This window comes from Salmo salar, chromosome 13 (assembly GCF_965601325.2).
Source record: "Salmo salar chromosome 13, fSalSal1, whole genome shotgun sequence".
NCBI lineage: Eukaryota > Metazoa > Chordata > Actinopteri > Salmoniformes > Salmonidae > Salmo > Salmo salar.
In genome coordinates, this window is record NC_138303.1 from 34,097,415 (window position 1) to 34,110,961 (window position 13,547).

The 13,547-nt window shown below is 47.4% G+C and overlaps 1 protein-coding gene across 6 annotated transcripts in view; it reads right to left on the reverse strand.

Moving 5' to 3' along the window:
- Window positions 1-13,547, reverse strand: part of LOC106566895 (histone deacetylase 7) — a 66,803-nt gene that overhangs the window by 12,632 nt on the left and 40,624 nt on the right. For 3 of the 6 annotated variants that reach the window (XM_014135450.3, XM_014135454.3, XM_014135456.3), the window contains 17 exons: window positions 13,356-13,537; window positions 12,987-13,074; window positions 10,210-10,330; window positions 9,168-9,268; window positions 8,504-8,626; window positions 8,215-8,339; window positions 6,395-6,496; window positions 6,052-6,223; window positions 5,509-5,708; window positions 5,101-5,301; window positions 3,495-3,705; window positions 3,098-3,231; window positions 2,709-2,829; window positions 2,065-2,114; window positions 959-1,066; window positions 786-841; window positions 152-239 (listed from right to left, as the gene is read on the reverse strand). In XM_014135450.3, the coding sequence (XP_013990925.1) occupies window positions 152-239; window positions 786-841; window positions 959-1,066; window positions 2,065-2,114; window positions 2,709-2,829; window positions 3,098-3,231; window positions 3,495-3,705; window positions 5,101-5,301; window positions 5,509-5,708; window positions 6,052-6,223; window positions 6,395-6,496; window positions 8,215-8,339; window positions 8,504-8,626; window positions 9,168-9,268; window positions 10,210-10,330; window positions 12,987-13,074; window positions 13,356-13,537 (2,183 nt within the window). The remainder of the gene's footprint in view (window positions 1-151; window positions 240-785; window positions 842-958; window positions 1,067-2,064; window positions 2,115-2,708; window positions 2,830-3,097; window positions 3,232-3,494; window positions 3,706-5,100; window positions 5,302-5,508; window positions 5,709-6,051; window positions 6,224-6,394; window positions 6,497-8,214; window positions 8,340-8,503; window positions 8,627-9,167; window positions 9,269-10,209; window positions 10,331-12,986; window positions 13,075-13,355; window positions 13,538-13,547) is intronic. The other 3 variants (XM_014135453.3, XM_014135451.3, XM_014135452.3) reach the window with 3 other exon arrangements.

Genomic DNA, 13,547 nt, shown 5'->3' on the forward strand with positions numbered 1-13,547 from the left:
GTTTTCATGTGTATACAGTATAGCATAAGGGTCATACTAAATACTGTAGTTATTGTCAAAACAGTAGTAGGTCAACTGAGACGAGGATACGACCAAGAAAAATAGTGTCGCTACTGTTATTGCTACAATCACTGCAACTGTAGTCCCTTACCCAGTCAACGATGAGGATCTTGTTGGCACTCAGTTTCTGTTGGAGCTGCTTGGCTGCGATGGCCACCGAGTTGAAATAGCAGAAACCCCTGGAGGGAGGGAGGGAGGGAGGGAGGGAGGGGGGGGGGAGGGAGGTTAGGGAGGGAGGGAGGGAGGGGAGGGAGGGGGGGGGGGGGGAGGGAGGGAGGAGGGAGGGAGGGGGGGGAGGGAGGGTTGGAGGGAGGGGAGGGAGGGAGGGGGGAGGGAGGGGGGGGGAGGGAGGGGGGAGGGAGGGGGAGGGAGGGAGGGAGGGAGGGAGGGAGGGAGGGAAAGAAAGGTAGAGAAACAGACATTAGCAATACAAGATGATAGTGGTTAGGATACGAAGAAAAATTGTGGAATTCCTAAAAGCCGACTCAGCACACCAATAGGAGATGCATAAATCTTCTCTCTGTTCTTTTCCTTCCCAGCTTCACTATCAGCCCATAAATATCTTTCATCAGACAGCGTGCTGACACTGCAACGCTCAGCAGAGGCCGCTGTGGTTAGCCTGGGCACGCACTACCACAAGGAGTATAGTACACATGAAAAACTACACACAAACAAAAACACACACACACACACACATTCGATGTGAGAATATGAGACAGACTTACATTGGGTTGGATGGGTCAGCATGGTGGCCTGGGGGCCTCACCACTGCAAAGCCATTCTGGAGAGAAACAAAACAAAACATGATCATTCACTATTCTTTGTCAAGTTGCCTGAGGCAGTTGTAGAGATAGTCTGGAGTGTGATTTGATGGGGATTACAGATCTCTGTGTCTTACCTTGAGCTCTCCCTTGGCCACTCTGAAGGCCAGCTCTGTGACACTGCCTGCAGCCATGCGCGATGCCGTGGACGTATGAGACTCGTTCCAGATTGTGTCATTGTCCACCTGCCAATCAAAAACAACACAAGTGTGAGTGACAGGACAGCACGACGGCCAAGCGTGAAGGAACCAGTCATTAGTATGTGTTTAGAATCCGCTAACATGCTGTATGGATCAGGTGTAGTGTTTTTCTTCCATGGTTTCAATGGCACTAAGTATTAGTACAGGTACACCAGTTTGGAGGCACACAGACCTCACCTCAATCATTTATGGGACTAGAAAACAGCTGTCTGATATATTACCATACTTACAGTACACAGACACACCCGGTGCCATAGAGATTTGCTACTCAAGCAACAGAGAAATACAAGAGGGAAAACAGGACTTGTTTCCAGGGAGAGGAAAATGCATAAATGTTGAAAATGCATACGTGGTGAAAATGCATACATGGTGCATACATGGTGCATACATGGAAGAGGAAAAAGCAGACATTTCCAGGGAGAGGAAAACGCATGCATGCACACGAGGGAATTCCCTCAGGGACTTAAACATGCTGCTGTCCACTCCATTCTACATATCCTTTCTTCCTTTCAGAATTTTTTCCCGTTTGTTCACAAACTTGTATTTCTAGCCGTCTGGCTCAGACAATGAAATTGGAGGCATTTCTTTTCCCCCGTCATGAGCATCATGTTTTTATTAGATTGAAATCTCATGGTCCGACAGAGATCGTCAGGCAATTTATTGTCTCAACCCACTCATATGCTTTCTTTTTTCATATCCCCTCCTCATCTTCTCATGGCTCTCTCTGTGAAACAACAACTCATCGCTAATCACTCTGAATGGACCATATCATATACGTGTTGTTAAGGACTTGGAGGGAAGAATTTCCAACTGAAATCAAGAGATGTGTGTGTTGTGAGCAAGAGAGAGAGCTGGGGGAAAATGTGTGTATGTGGATGTGTGCGTGTATGTGGATGTGTGCGTGCATGCATATGTGTGTGTGTGTGTGTGTGTGTGTGTGTGTGTGTGTGTGTGTGTGTGTGTGCGTTGGGTCTCTCACTTACCCCCACTCCTCCACATGGGAGCATCACAAACATCCTTTGAGAGAGAATGCCTGTGGGAGAACAATGAGTGGTATTATTCATCACAAATAATCAGTGGTAACAGCTTATTTTCAGATCATTTTATTAGCATATGACATTACTGTTTGTCTGTGTACCATCAGTGAAATTACATCTTACACTTTTTCTCAATCGCATAGAAGCAATTTTTGGATCTATATTGAAATGTATCTATAGCAGAGTAGCAATGATCACATTCTGAAATACAGAACTTCTGATCGTTTTATTGCCGTCGTACCTGCCTTGCATATCTTAGAACCGCTTTCGCAAAACTTTAAATACAAATGTCATCAGTGAATACAACATTTGTATTCACAGAATATTAACACATTATTTTCATCAGAAGAGAAATGTGTGAAACTGTGTTCATTGTAATGAGTTAACTGCTAAACGTAAGGGATTCCAAAGTGCTATCAATACCGTACCGTTCGAATCATTAACCAGGCAAATCTCTATTCAGTAGAGACACCAGAGAGTAGCTTTACTTTACTATTGCCAAACTGTTGCCAGTTATGCAAGGGGTCCTGGCATAAGATTGGCATGACAGATTATATGAAAACATCATCAAATCGTTAATGAGGACGTACCAGCCAGCTTGCGGTTGTCCAGTTTGAGGCGGTTGAGTGGGTTGGTGCCGTACAGCAGGACATGACGCTCTGAATGGACCGACTGCAGCTCCTCCAGAGTGGCCTTTCGACCCCGGATAGTCTGTATGGGGGAACATGGACCAAACTTAGAGCAGACACTGGACCATTTAGTAAGATACAACTACCCCTAGCAATATTGAATATGGCTACGAATGAAAAGGTCATGTTTGTCCCTTGAGTCTACCCACAGGGCACAGACGTCAATTAAACGTCTATTCCACGTTGGTCCAACGTGATTTCATTGAAATGACGTGGAAATAACGTTGATTCAACCAGTGTGCCGAGTGGGTAGGTAAAGAAAAAGGAGGTAAAAACGGTGGTCTATGTACCTCACACTGGCCCCTGAGACCTCTCTCCTGGAGACGTGACCAGATACTCTGGATCCTCCCAGCATGCTCTGGGTGGCTGCTGTTGTCACCACATGTGCACTGGTGCTTCAGCATCTGAGAGTCATAAACCAGGCCTGCAACCAAACAGAGACACACATTAACGTTAGTATTTCCGGTGAATCAACAGCTGTAAGACAGATCTACCCACAACAAGAGAGATATGGAAACAAATGCAATATAAGCATATAAACTGCTTAATACCCATATCTTATCAGAGATTCCTTGACCAGGCCTCAGATTGGAGCAATTGAATTACAGCCACAGTAGGGATAATAACCTATACCTAAACAGGTTCCCTTGTGGCAGTGTGCCTGGGTGTGTGTGGTTCATTTCTTACCGGTGGTGAAGCGTGGTTTGCTATGTGGTTCTGGGGCGGGTACTGGCAGGGGCTTGTCTGGCAGCGTGAGGGAGGTGGAGGCTGGTGAGGACTGGGTACGGAAGAGGGGCCGGTGGGCACTGCCAAGCATCATGGGTACCGCCAGCGTCTCCATGTGGGCTGTCTGCCGACGCAACTGCTGCAGCTGTTTCTGTTTCTCCCATAACAACGACTAGAGAGAGAGAGAGGGAGAGAGAGAGAGAGAGAGAGAGAGACAGAGATAGAGAGCCAGAGAGAGAGAGAGAGAGAGAGAGAGAGAGACAGAGATAGAGAGCCAGAGAGAGAGAGAGAGAGCCAGAGAGAGAGAGCCAGAGAGAGAGAGAGAGAGCCAGAGAGAGAGAGAGAGAGAGAGAGCCAGAGAGAGAGAGAGAGCCAGAGAGAGAGAGAGAGAGAGAGAGAGAGAGAGAGAGAGAGAGAGAGAGAGAGAGAGAGAGCCAGAGAGAGAGAGAGAGCCAGAGAGAGAGAGCCAGAGCCCAGAGAGAGAGAGCCAGAGAGAGAGAGAGAGCCAGAGAGAGAGAGAGAGCCCAGAGAGAGAGAGCCAGAGCCAGAGAGAGAGGAGCCAGAGCCAGAGAGAGAGAGCCAGAGAGAGAGAGAGAGCCAGAGAGAGAGAGAGAGAGAGAGAGAGAGCCAGAGAGAGAGAGAGAGAGAGCCAGAGAGAGAGAGCCAGAGCCAGAGAGAGAGAGAGAGAGAGAGAGCCGAGAGAGAGAGAGCCAGAGAGAGAGAGAGAGCCAGAGAGAGAGAGAGAGCCAGAGAGAGAGAGCCAGAGAGAGAGAGAGAGCCAGAGAGAGAGAGCCAGAGCCAGAGAGAGAGAGAGAGAGAGAGAGAGAGAGCCAGAGAGAGAGAGCCAGAGAGAGAGAGAGAGCCAGAGAGAGAGAGCCAGAGCCAGAGAGAGAGAGCCAGAGCCAGAGAGAGAGAGAGAGAGCCAGAGAGAGAGAGCCAGAGAGAGAGAGAGAGCCAGAGAGAGAGAGCCAGAGCCAGAGAGAGAGAGCAGAGCCAGAGAGAGAGAGAGAGCCAGAGAGAGAGAGAGAGCCAGAGAGAGAGAGAGAGCCAGAGAGAGAGAGAGAGCCAGAGAGAGAGAGAGAGCCAGAGAGAGAGAGAGAGCCAGAGAGAGAGAGCCAGAGCCAGAGAGAGAGAGAGAGAGAGAGAGAGCCAGAGAGAGAGAGCGAGAGAAAGAGCGATAGAGAGCCAGAGAGAGAGAGAGCCAGAGAGAGAGAGCCAGAGAGAGAGATAGAGAGAGCCAGAGAGAGAGAGAAAGAGACAGAGAGAGCACCAGAGAGAGAGAGCCAGAGAGAGACAGAGAGAGCCAGAGAGAGAGAGAGAGAGACAGAGAGAGCACCAGAGAGAGAGAGCCAGAGAGAGACAGAGAGAGCCAGAGAGAGAGAGAGAGAGATATGTTTAGAGCTGCTGTGATTTTCAACCCACAGGAATCTATACACGCAGAAAGTAAAGTAAAGTCAATCCTGCATGAAGCACGAACAAAAAAACTAAAACGTTGCTGCCCTCTGCTGGAAGTTGAAGGAAGGCATATTCTATTAGTGGTCCTCTATCATCTGTGTCTTTATCTTACCTGGTTGAGTATGAGTGTGTGTTGCAGATTGATCTGTTCTCCCTGGCTGTCCAAATCAGACACAGGCTCCGCTTCCCTCAGTGACTCCACCCGTACTCGGCCGTGATAGGTGTCGCTGGGCGTTGGCCCCACCTCCTCAGAGTCCATGTCTTCTGAGGGGATCTGCCTGAGCCGAGGCTTCTCACTGGATTTAGACATCAGCTGGAACACACACACAAAATTACTGATCAATTTAGATTCATCCACCTCCATTCAAATCAATTAATTATTTTCGAAAAAGACAGCTGCTGCCGGGGAAACCATTCTTGGATTGTACAAAAATCAATAATCCATTACAACAGAATATGAGTGAGTATGAGAGTATGTGTGAGAAAATGTGTGATTTGTGAAGGTGTCTAAGTCACTCACCTTGCCCAGGTGTGTCTGCTGTTTAAGTCTCTCCAGTAGTTGGCTGTTGTGGTGCTGTTGCAGCAGGGGGTGTAGGGATCTGAGGCTTTGGGGCAGCGGCTCTGAGCGGGTTCGGCTCAGGGGCTTGTGAGGGCCCCCACCCGGGGCCAGACGATCCATCTGGGGGGCAAACTGTAGTGGCAAGGTGCCCAGGCCTGGAACTGAAACAGGAGGAGACAGGGAGAGTACGGCTGTAAATCTGACTATTTGTCAAGGCCACTAGGTGGCGGTACCACATTTCCTCTGGTGTCAGAATAAACCTTTTCTTAGCTCTTTCACAGGAGGCAAGAGAAAAGCGATAATGCCTACAGAATCTAGCTTAGCAATTGTGTATTGTGTAATACTTTTATAAGGAACACATTCCTGGCAAGAACTTCTCCTGTTCTATGTCAAATTACATGCAAAATGAATTTTAACTGTTGTATACAAAGGCAAATGTTTATTGGAAGTCAAACGTATTGCAAGCCAGCCAGCATTGTATGTGAATGCGATTGTGTGTCTCACCAGCGAGCATGGGGGTATGGACCAGTCTGGAGGGCTCCAGGATGAGGACAGGCTGGAGGTGGGGTGACAGCGACCCACTCTGCTCCTCCATCCCCAGGGGAAGGTAGACAGACTGCCCTCCCGCCACCATAGGCGCCCGGCCCACCTTCAGAGGGGACAAGTCTCCATCACTCTGCACACATACACACATATAAAGTGGCGATAAATGATCTTGTTGCTATCAAAGACGAGTCTTAGTGTTGTTGTTTTTTACCATGTCTCTGTCGCAATATAATAATAATAACAATACCTTGAATTCATAACATCTAACAGTCATTTTCATAAAGTTGTGTGATATGCTTACCCTGGCGTTGGCTGGCAGGCCCAGGGTGATGGTGGGTAGGGCAGAGGAACTCTGGACGGTGAAGTGGGCTAGAGACCCATCCTGGAGCAGTAGTCTCTGGGCCTGAGGACACACACAACATGAATTCAACTACATTGACTAGACTGTTTACTCTCAAAGCTGATAGGTACCTCAGCAGGCACAGGCCTTGTGTGGATTGTATATATATGTACACTATATATACTAAAGTATGTGGACAATCCTTTACATTTGGGGATTCGGCTATTTCAGCCACACCCGTTGCTGACAGGTGTATAAAATCGAGCACACCGCCATGCAATCTCCATAAACAAACATTGGCAATAGAATGGCCTTACTGAAGCAAGAGCTCAGTGACTTTCAATGTAGCACCGTCATGTGAACCTTTCCAACAAGTCAGGTTGTCACTGTAAGTGCCATTATTGTAAAGTGGAAATGTCTAAGAGGCACAACGGCTCAGCTAGGAAGTGATAGGCCACACAAGCTCACAGAACGGGATCGCTGAGTGCTGAAGCACGTAGCGCGTAAAAATCATCTGTCCTCGGTTGCAACACTCACTACCGAGTTCCAAACTGCCTCTGGAAGTAACGTCAACACAATAACTGTTCATCAGGAGCTTCATGAACTGGGTTTCCATGGCCGAGCAGTCACACACAAGCCTAAGATCACCATGTGCAATGCCAAGCGTCGGCTGGAGTGGTGTAAAGCTCACCCCCATTGGACTCTGGAGCAGTGGAAATTAGTTCTCTGGGGTGATGAATCATGCTTCACCATCTGGCAGTCCGACGGATGAATCTGGGATTGGCGGATGCCAGGAGAACGCTACCTGCCCGAATGCATATTGCCAACTGTAAAGTTTGGTGGAGGAGAAATAATGGTGTGGGGCTGTTTTTCATGGTTCAGGCTAGGCCCCTTAGTTCTAGTGAAGGGAAATCTTTACTCTACAGCATACAATGACATTCTAGACGATTCTGTGCTTCCAAATTTGTGGCAAGAGTTTGGAGAAGGCGCTTTCCTGTTTCAGCATGTTAATGCCCCCGTGCACAAAGTGAGGTCCATACAGAAATGGTTCGTGTGGAAGAACTTGACTGGCCTGCACAGAGCCCCTTACCTTAACCCCATTGAACACCTTTGGGATGAACTGAAACGCTGACATCGAGCCAGGCCTAACCGCCCAACATCAGTGACCAACCTCACTATGCTCTTGTGGCTGAATGGAAGTATGTCCCCACAGCAATGTTCCAACATCTAGTGGAAAGCCTTATCAGAAGAGTAGAGGCTGTTATAGCAGCAACGTGGGGACCAACTCCATATTAATGCCCATGATTTTGGAATGAGATGTTCGACAAGCAGGTGTCCACATACTTTTGGTCATGTAGTGTATGTGTTTAAGTGATTTTTTGTAAGTACATAAATAAATAGTGAGTGTGCGTGTCTGCATGTTTGTGTAGTGTTTGAGTCTTTCAAAATGCATGTGGGACAGCCTTTTTATTCTGCTGATTAGCCAAGACAAGACGACGAGGTGGAGAGAGTTTAATTTGATGATCAGATCTGGTGCTGCGCTCGGCTACAGGGCTATAGCCAGATGTCCTTCTCCAATATCACTGCTTTAAACATTTCATTACCCAGACAGGAACAACTGAGAGAAACACACCAAATGAACTGTCTAGAAACTAGGGCTTTACGGCTCCCATTTCCACACAAACCCACCAGAGAGGACAAAGAAACCTCTGTCTTTATCTCATGCATTTGTAATGTATAAGTGTATGCGTGTGGAGGGGTAAGGGAGGGTGGGTAAATACCAATCGGATAATAACCTCATGGGACAGCCCGTCAACAGAGGGCAGGACTCCATTCTCATTGGGTAGACTGTCATTGGGGGAGCTGCAGCCAGACACTGGGGTGCTACTGCTGCTGGGAGATGAGTCTGCAGAGAGAGAGAGGATGGGGGGAGAGAGAGAGAGAGAGAGAGAGAGAGAGAGAGAGAGAGAGAGAGAGAGAGACCATAACAACATTTGTATTTTCTATTAGCCCTGGCACCACAGAGCCTAGTGGGCAGCAGTGTTCTGTTCAGGGAAGTGAGGGACTTACCCAGAGTGTCGGGCACCCGGTGTTTGATGGGGGACGGGGCACTCTCCTTGCGGGTCAGAGGACTCTTGCGAGTGTTCAGGTGTTTCTTCAACTTGTGTTTCACCTTCAGGTTGGGCTCTGAGGCTGATCAGCGACAGAGATAGTATCATCAGTATAAATTCACAGTCTAAGAAAACTATCCAAACCAAAATAAAGTTTGTAGCCGAGTACAATGTTGAATCCAGGCAAGTGAAATCAGGATCAGCACCTTGATAAGAAACAACTTCCTCTCCAGTCATACATTTCCAGCAGGTGTATATTCTGCTGAAGTACATAATGTACTAGGACACGTTTGGATTTACTGTTCGCCTCTTTAAAACAGATTCTACAGGCACTGTGAAGCCAAGATCCGATTTTAAACAGGTATAATGGAGAAGATGACAGGGATGAAGTAGTGTGCTGCCACATGGCTAATTACAGTAACAGTTTGTCAAAACGGTGTTATAAGCAGTACTCTGTCAGTCACCTCTCTTTGCTGGGAACCGCGCCACAGCTGACAGCTCTACCCCTCTGAAACAAGGATCTTATGTAATGGGCTAATTGTAGAGGGTATCCTCATAGCTTCAGGCACAGAGGCACAAGGTCTGTCTGTCTATCTGTGTCTTTGTGCGTTTGTGTGTCTCACCTGCCCTGCGTAGAGGGGTGTCATCTGAGCCCTCTCTGGAACCCTGTGGGGGGGGGGACACCAAAGGCTGGGGCGTCCCACTTGGGTCTGGAGCCAGCTCCCTACAGAAACCAAACACACAGACACACAACACAGTCAGAGTTGGAAAATGAAATCTATACAGATATGAAGGTGAAATGACTGAGCACAGCACACATACTGAAACCTGATGTAATGCAACAAAAGGTGTAAAGAGTTCTCACCTGCAGCCCACATGCTACTGAAGGTGTAAAGAGTTCTCACCTGCAGCCCACATGCTACTGAAGGTTTAAAGAGTTCTCACCTGTAGCCCACATGCTACTGAAGGTTTAAAGAGTTCTCACCTGTAGCCCACATGCTACTGAAGGTGTAAATAGTTCTCACTTGCAGCCCACATGCTACTGAAGGTGTAAAGAGTTCTCACCTGTAGCCCACATGCTACTGAAGGTGTAAAGAGTTCTCACCTGTAGCCCACATGCTACTGAAGGTGTAAAGAGTTCTCACCTGCAGCCCACATCCTACTGAAGGTGTAAAGAGTTCTCACCTGTAGCCCACATGCTACTGAAGGTGTAAATAGTTCTCACCTGTAGCCCACATGCTACTGAAGGTGTAAAGAGTTCTCACCTGTAGCCCACATCCTACTGAAGGTGTAAAGAGTTCTCACCTGTAGCCCACATCCTACTGAAGGTGTAAAGAGTTCTCACCTGTAGCCCACATGCTACTGAAGGTGTAAAGAGTTCTCACCTGTAGCCCACATGCTACTGAAGGTGTAAAGAGTTCTCACCTGTAGCCCACATGCTACTGAAGTTGTAAAGAGTTCTCACCTGTAGCCCACATGCTACTGAAGGTGTAAAGAGTTCTCACCTGTAGCCCACATGCTACTGAAGGTGTAAAGAGCTCTCACCTGTAGCCCACATGCTACTGAAGGTGTAAAGAGTTCTCACCTGTAGCCCACATCCTACTGAAGGTGTAAAGAGTTCTCACCTGTAGCCCACATCCTACTGAAGGTGTAAAGAGTTCTCACCTGTAGCCCACAGGTGGACCACTGAGAGGGTTGGAGCTGGTTCTTCCCAGGGCTTGTTGTTTCTGTTTCTTCAGAATCACCTCCTGGAGCTTCTGCTTCACCAGGGAACTGGCCACAGCACCTGTCAATCAACATAGATATAGAGACCATCAGACCAATCCCTACAACTACTCAGTAGTGTTCCTCCTATCAACTGTATCATTGTAACTGAAGTGAAAGAAAGACTCCTTATATGCCCAGATCATGACATTGCAGCCAGATCATCAAGATGAGATGGCAACATTTGGGAAAATCCCTTTCTATTTCAGTCTCCCTCTGTGCTCCCATGCTAGGAAGCTGTGACCATGCCGTCCCAGTGTGTGTGTGTGTGTGTGTGTGTGTGTGTGTGTGTGTGTGTGTGTGTGTGGTGTGTGTGTGTGTGTGTGGAGGGGACTAGGGAGGGCGTGGGGGACAGGGGGAGGTGACAGGAGGTGTCACTATTGATACGGTCAATATTGACACCTGTGCTGTTTGCACAGCTCGGCTATTTTCTAACCACTGTTTTAGAGGAACTTCTTTCTCTCTCTCCAAAATGAGCGGCTCAGCTCTGTCTGTTCTGCTCTAAAAGTCCATACCGGCCCAGAAACTCCCTCCTACAGTAGCATGATAGTATTCAGTAGTTTCCAGTGTTCATGACTGACAGTGAAACCCCATATTGTCTTGAATGGTAGTAGGGTGAGGATCTATATATAATCTGGTGGTGTGTGTGTGTGTGTGTGTGTGTGTGTGTGTGTGTGTGTGTGTGTGTGTGTGTGTGTGTGTGTGTGTGGTGTGTGTGTGTGTGTGAAAGGCAACAGGAACAGTGGGCTCTGTGTGAGGAGGAAGCAACACGGGATGTCTACTACCACGGCCCTCCCAGCATGCCTCAGCCCACAACACATGAGCTGCTCTGAGCCACAATGGTCCATTGACAGCCACTCACAGAGAACCGGGTTTGGGACCCACAGGGCAGGGGTCAAAACAACAGCACTCTACAGCTCATCCTTCCTCTCTTCTCTTCTCCTCTCTTCTCTTGTCCTCTCCCCTTCTCTCCAGGGCCCTACCAGATACTGTCTGACTGGAGGAATGCTCAGAGACCTCACAGATGTATTTGTGGACATGCAAAGACAGAGCACTAAATTACTGTTTTCCTCTGCTTGTTGTAAGAGACAAGATATTTGGTGTTATTTGTGTCTAGGTGCTATTTATGATGACTCAGTCTGTTGGGAACAGACAAAAAGAAATGCCTCTCAAATCGGTGTCCATGTCGGTTTTTGCCCAAGGCATTCTTTGGCGAGAATATTTACATTTGTATGTGCATTTATCTGTGTGTGTGTGTGTGTGTGTGTGTGTGTGTGTGTGTGTGTGTGTGTGTGTGTGTGTGTGTGTGTGTGTGTGTAGGATGTTTGTCTTGCGAAAGTGACATTGATGGACCTGTTTCACTTTACACAACATTGTGCAGAACACCAACCAATGAGGATAACGAGAGGGGAGAGTGGGGTATGTTGAGCAATTTTTGGAAAATCATCAGCACTACATCAAAGGGAAATATAGTATTCATTACAACAAAGAACATCCCATCATGCTTAGGGTCATGTATGAAAACGCTGGGCAGGCCATTATTTTGGCTACCATGTCTATGTCCCCAGAGGATGACATCCACAGGGCACGAGTGGTAACTGAATGATTTGATGAGCATGAAAATGATGTAAACCATATGCTATGGCCGTCTCAGTCACCAGATCTCAACCCAATTGAAGTGTGGCATTCCTCCAATAGAGTTCCAGACACTTGTAGAAGTTATGTCAAGGTGCATTGAAGCTGTTCTGGCTCGTGGTGCCCAACATCCCATTAAGACACTATGTTGGTGTTCCCTTTATTTTGGCAGTTACCTGTATGTCACAGTTTAATTCATGGAATGGGAGTGGTATATTGCATATCTTAAATGTACATTCAGATATAGATCTCTCTGCTCAATATTACCCTTCCATTTCTTGACCAGTTGTCTGGGACAGAGATGTTTCGATGTGCCAATTCGTAGGCAAGTTCTCTACACTTGAGGCTACTAAAGCTTATGAAACTGGTCTACAATATTCTTGATATGTTTAGCAAGCTCAGACTCCAAGTCATCAGATAAGAGCTTGTGTGCCTCTGCTACTCTATCCTAGCCTCTCTCCTGCAAAGGTACATGTTCGTTTTGTTGTTGTAAACGTACCTCTTCAGTCATTCAGTCTATTTCTTCATCCCAAATGGACTTCTTCACCTCTTTCACTAACTTGCCTGCTCTCTCAAGAACTTCAAGGGGGGCTAGCCCTCTGTTTGTTTCACGTTGATCTTGAGTTCAAATGCAAAAATACTATGCATATTATGAATAAAACTGAGAAAATGTCATCATCATTTGTATGGGGTACGCTGGCCATTGGCTCAACTTACCCAGAGGCAAACAGTTTTAGATACAAGCATCATGAAACCTTTGACACAATACATTTATTTGACTTGGTAAAAATATAAATAAATGTACCTAACTTGCTTACCACTTTTTCCATGCTTCACAGACTCCATGAAACCATGACCTATTCCAAACTATTTGGTCACATGATTCATTGTGTGTATGGTTTCCTAGAAACAAGGGGTGGCTCAACTAACCATTGGCTCAACTTGACCCACTGGCTCAACTTAACCCACTCTCTCCTACTACAGTGTACAAGCATACAGGCATACCTACGCACGCATGCACGCACAAACACAGTAAAACTCACTCTGTTGGCTCTTGTCCTTGTGCCACAGCTGCTGCAGCTCTTGTTGTTTCTCCTGCTCCTGCTCACGTCTCCGTTGTTCCATGTTGAACTGAAACCCGACGAGACACTCAGTAAAGTATGTGTGGAAACAGGAAAAAGTGCCCCTCTGATCTGGGAATGTGTGACATATGGGTGACGGAAAGACTTGGGCTAATGAGTGTAAATGGGGCATGAAAGTCATTATTAATACGAGCTAAAATGTATAAGAAAAACATTACACATTAAACATTACAGACATGTAATGCAATTTATGGGTTCCTTTCACATCAGTGTGTGTCGGTGTTTGGCAACAATGTGTGCTGAGAGCAGGCCTAACGATGCAGTACGTACCCGTATGTGCTGGTGCAGCTGGTGCTGTGAGAAAGCAGTGCAGGGCTGGTGGGAGAAGGGGCTGTGGAGCAGAGGAGGGTGCAGGGGAGTCAGCAGGGCCGTGTCCGAGCCCGGCCGCATCACACGCTCCGTCACACGCAGGTCCATTGGGACTGACCCCAGGGGCGCCGACACTGAGGGCTCTAGGGGAGG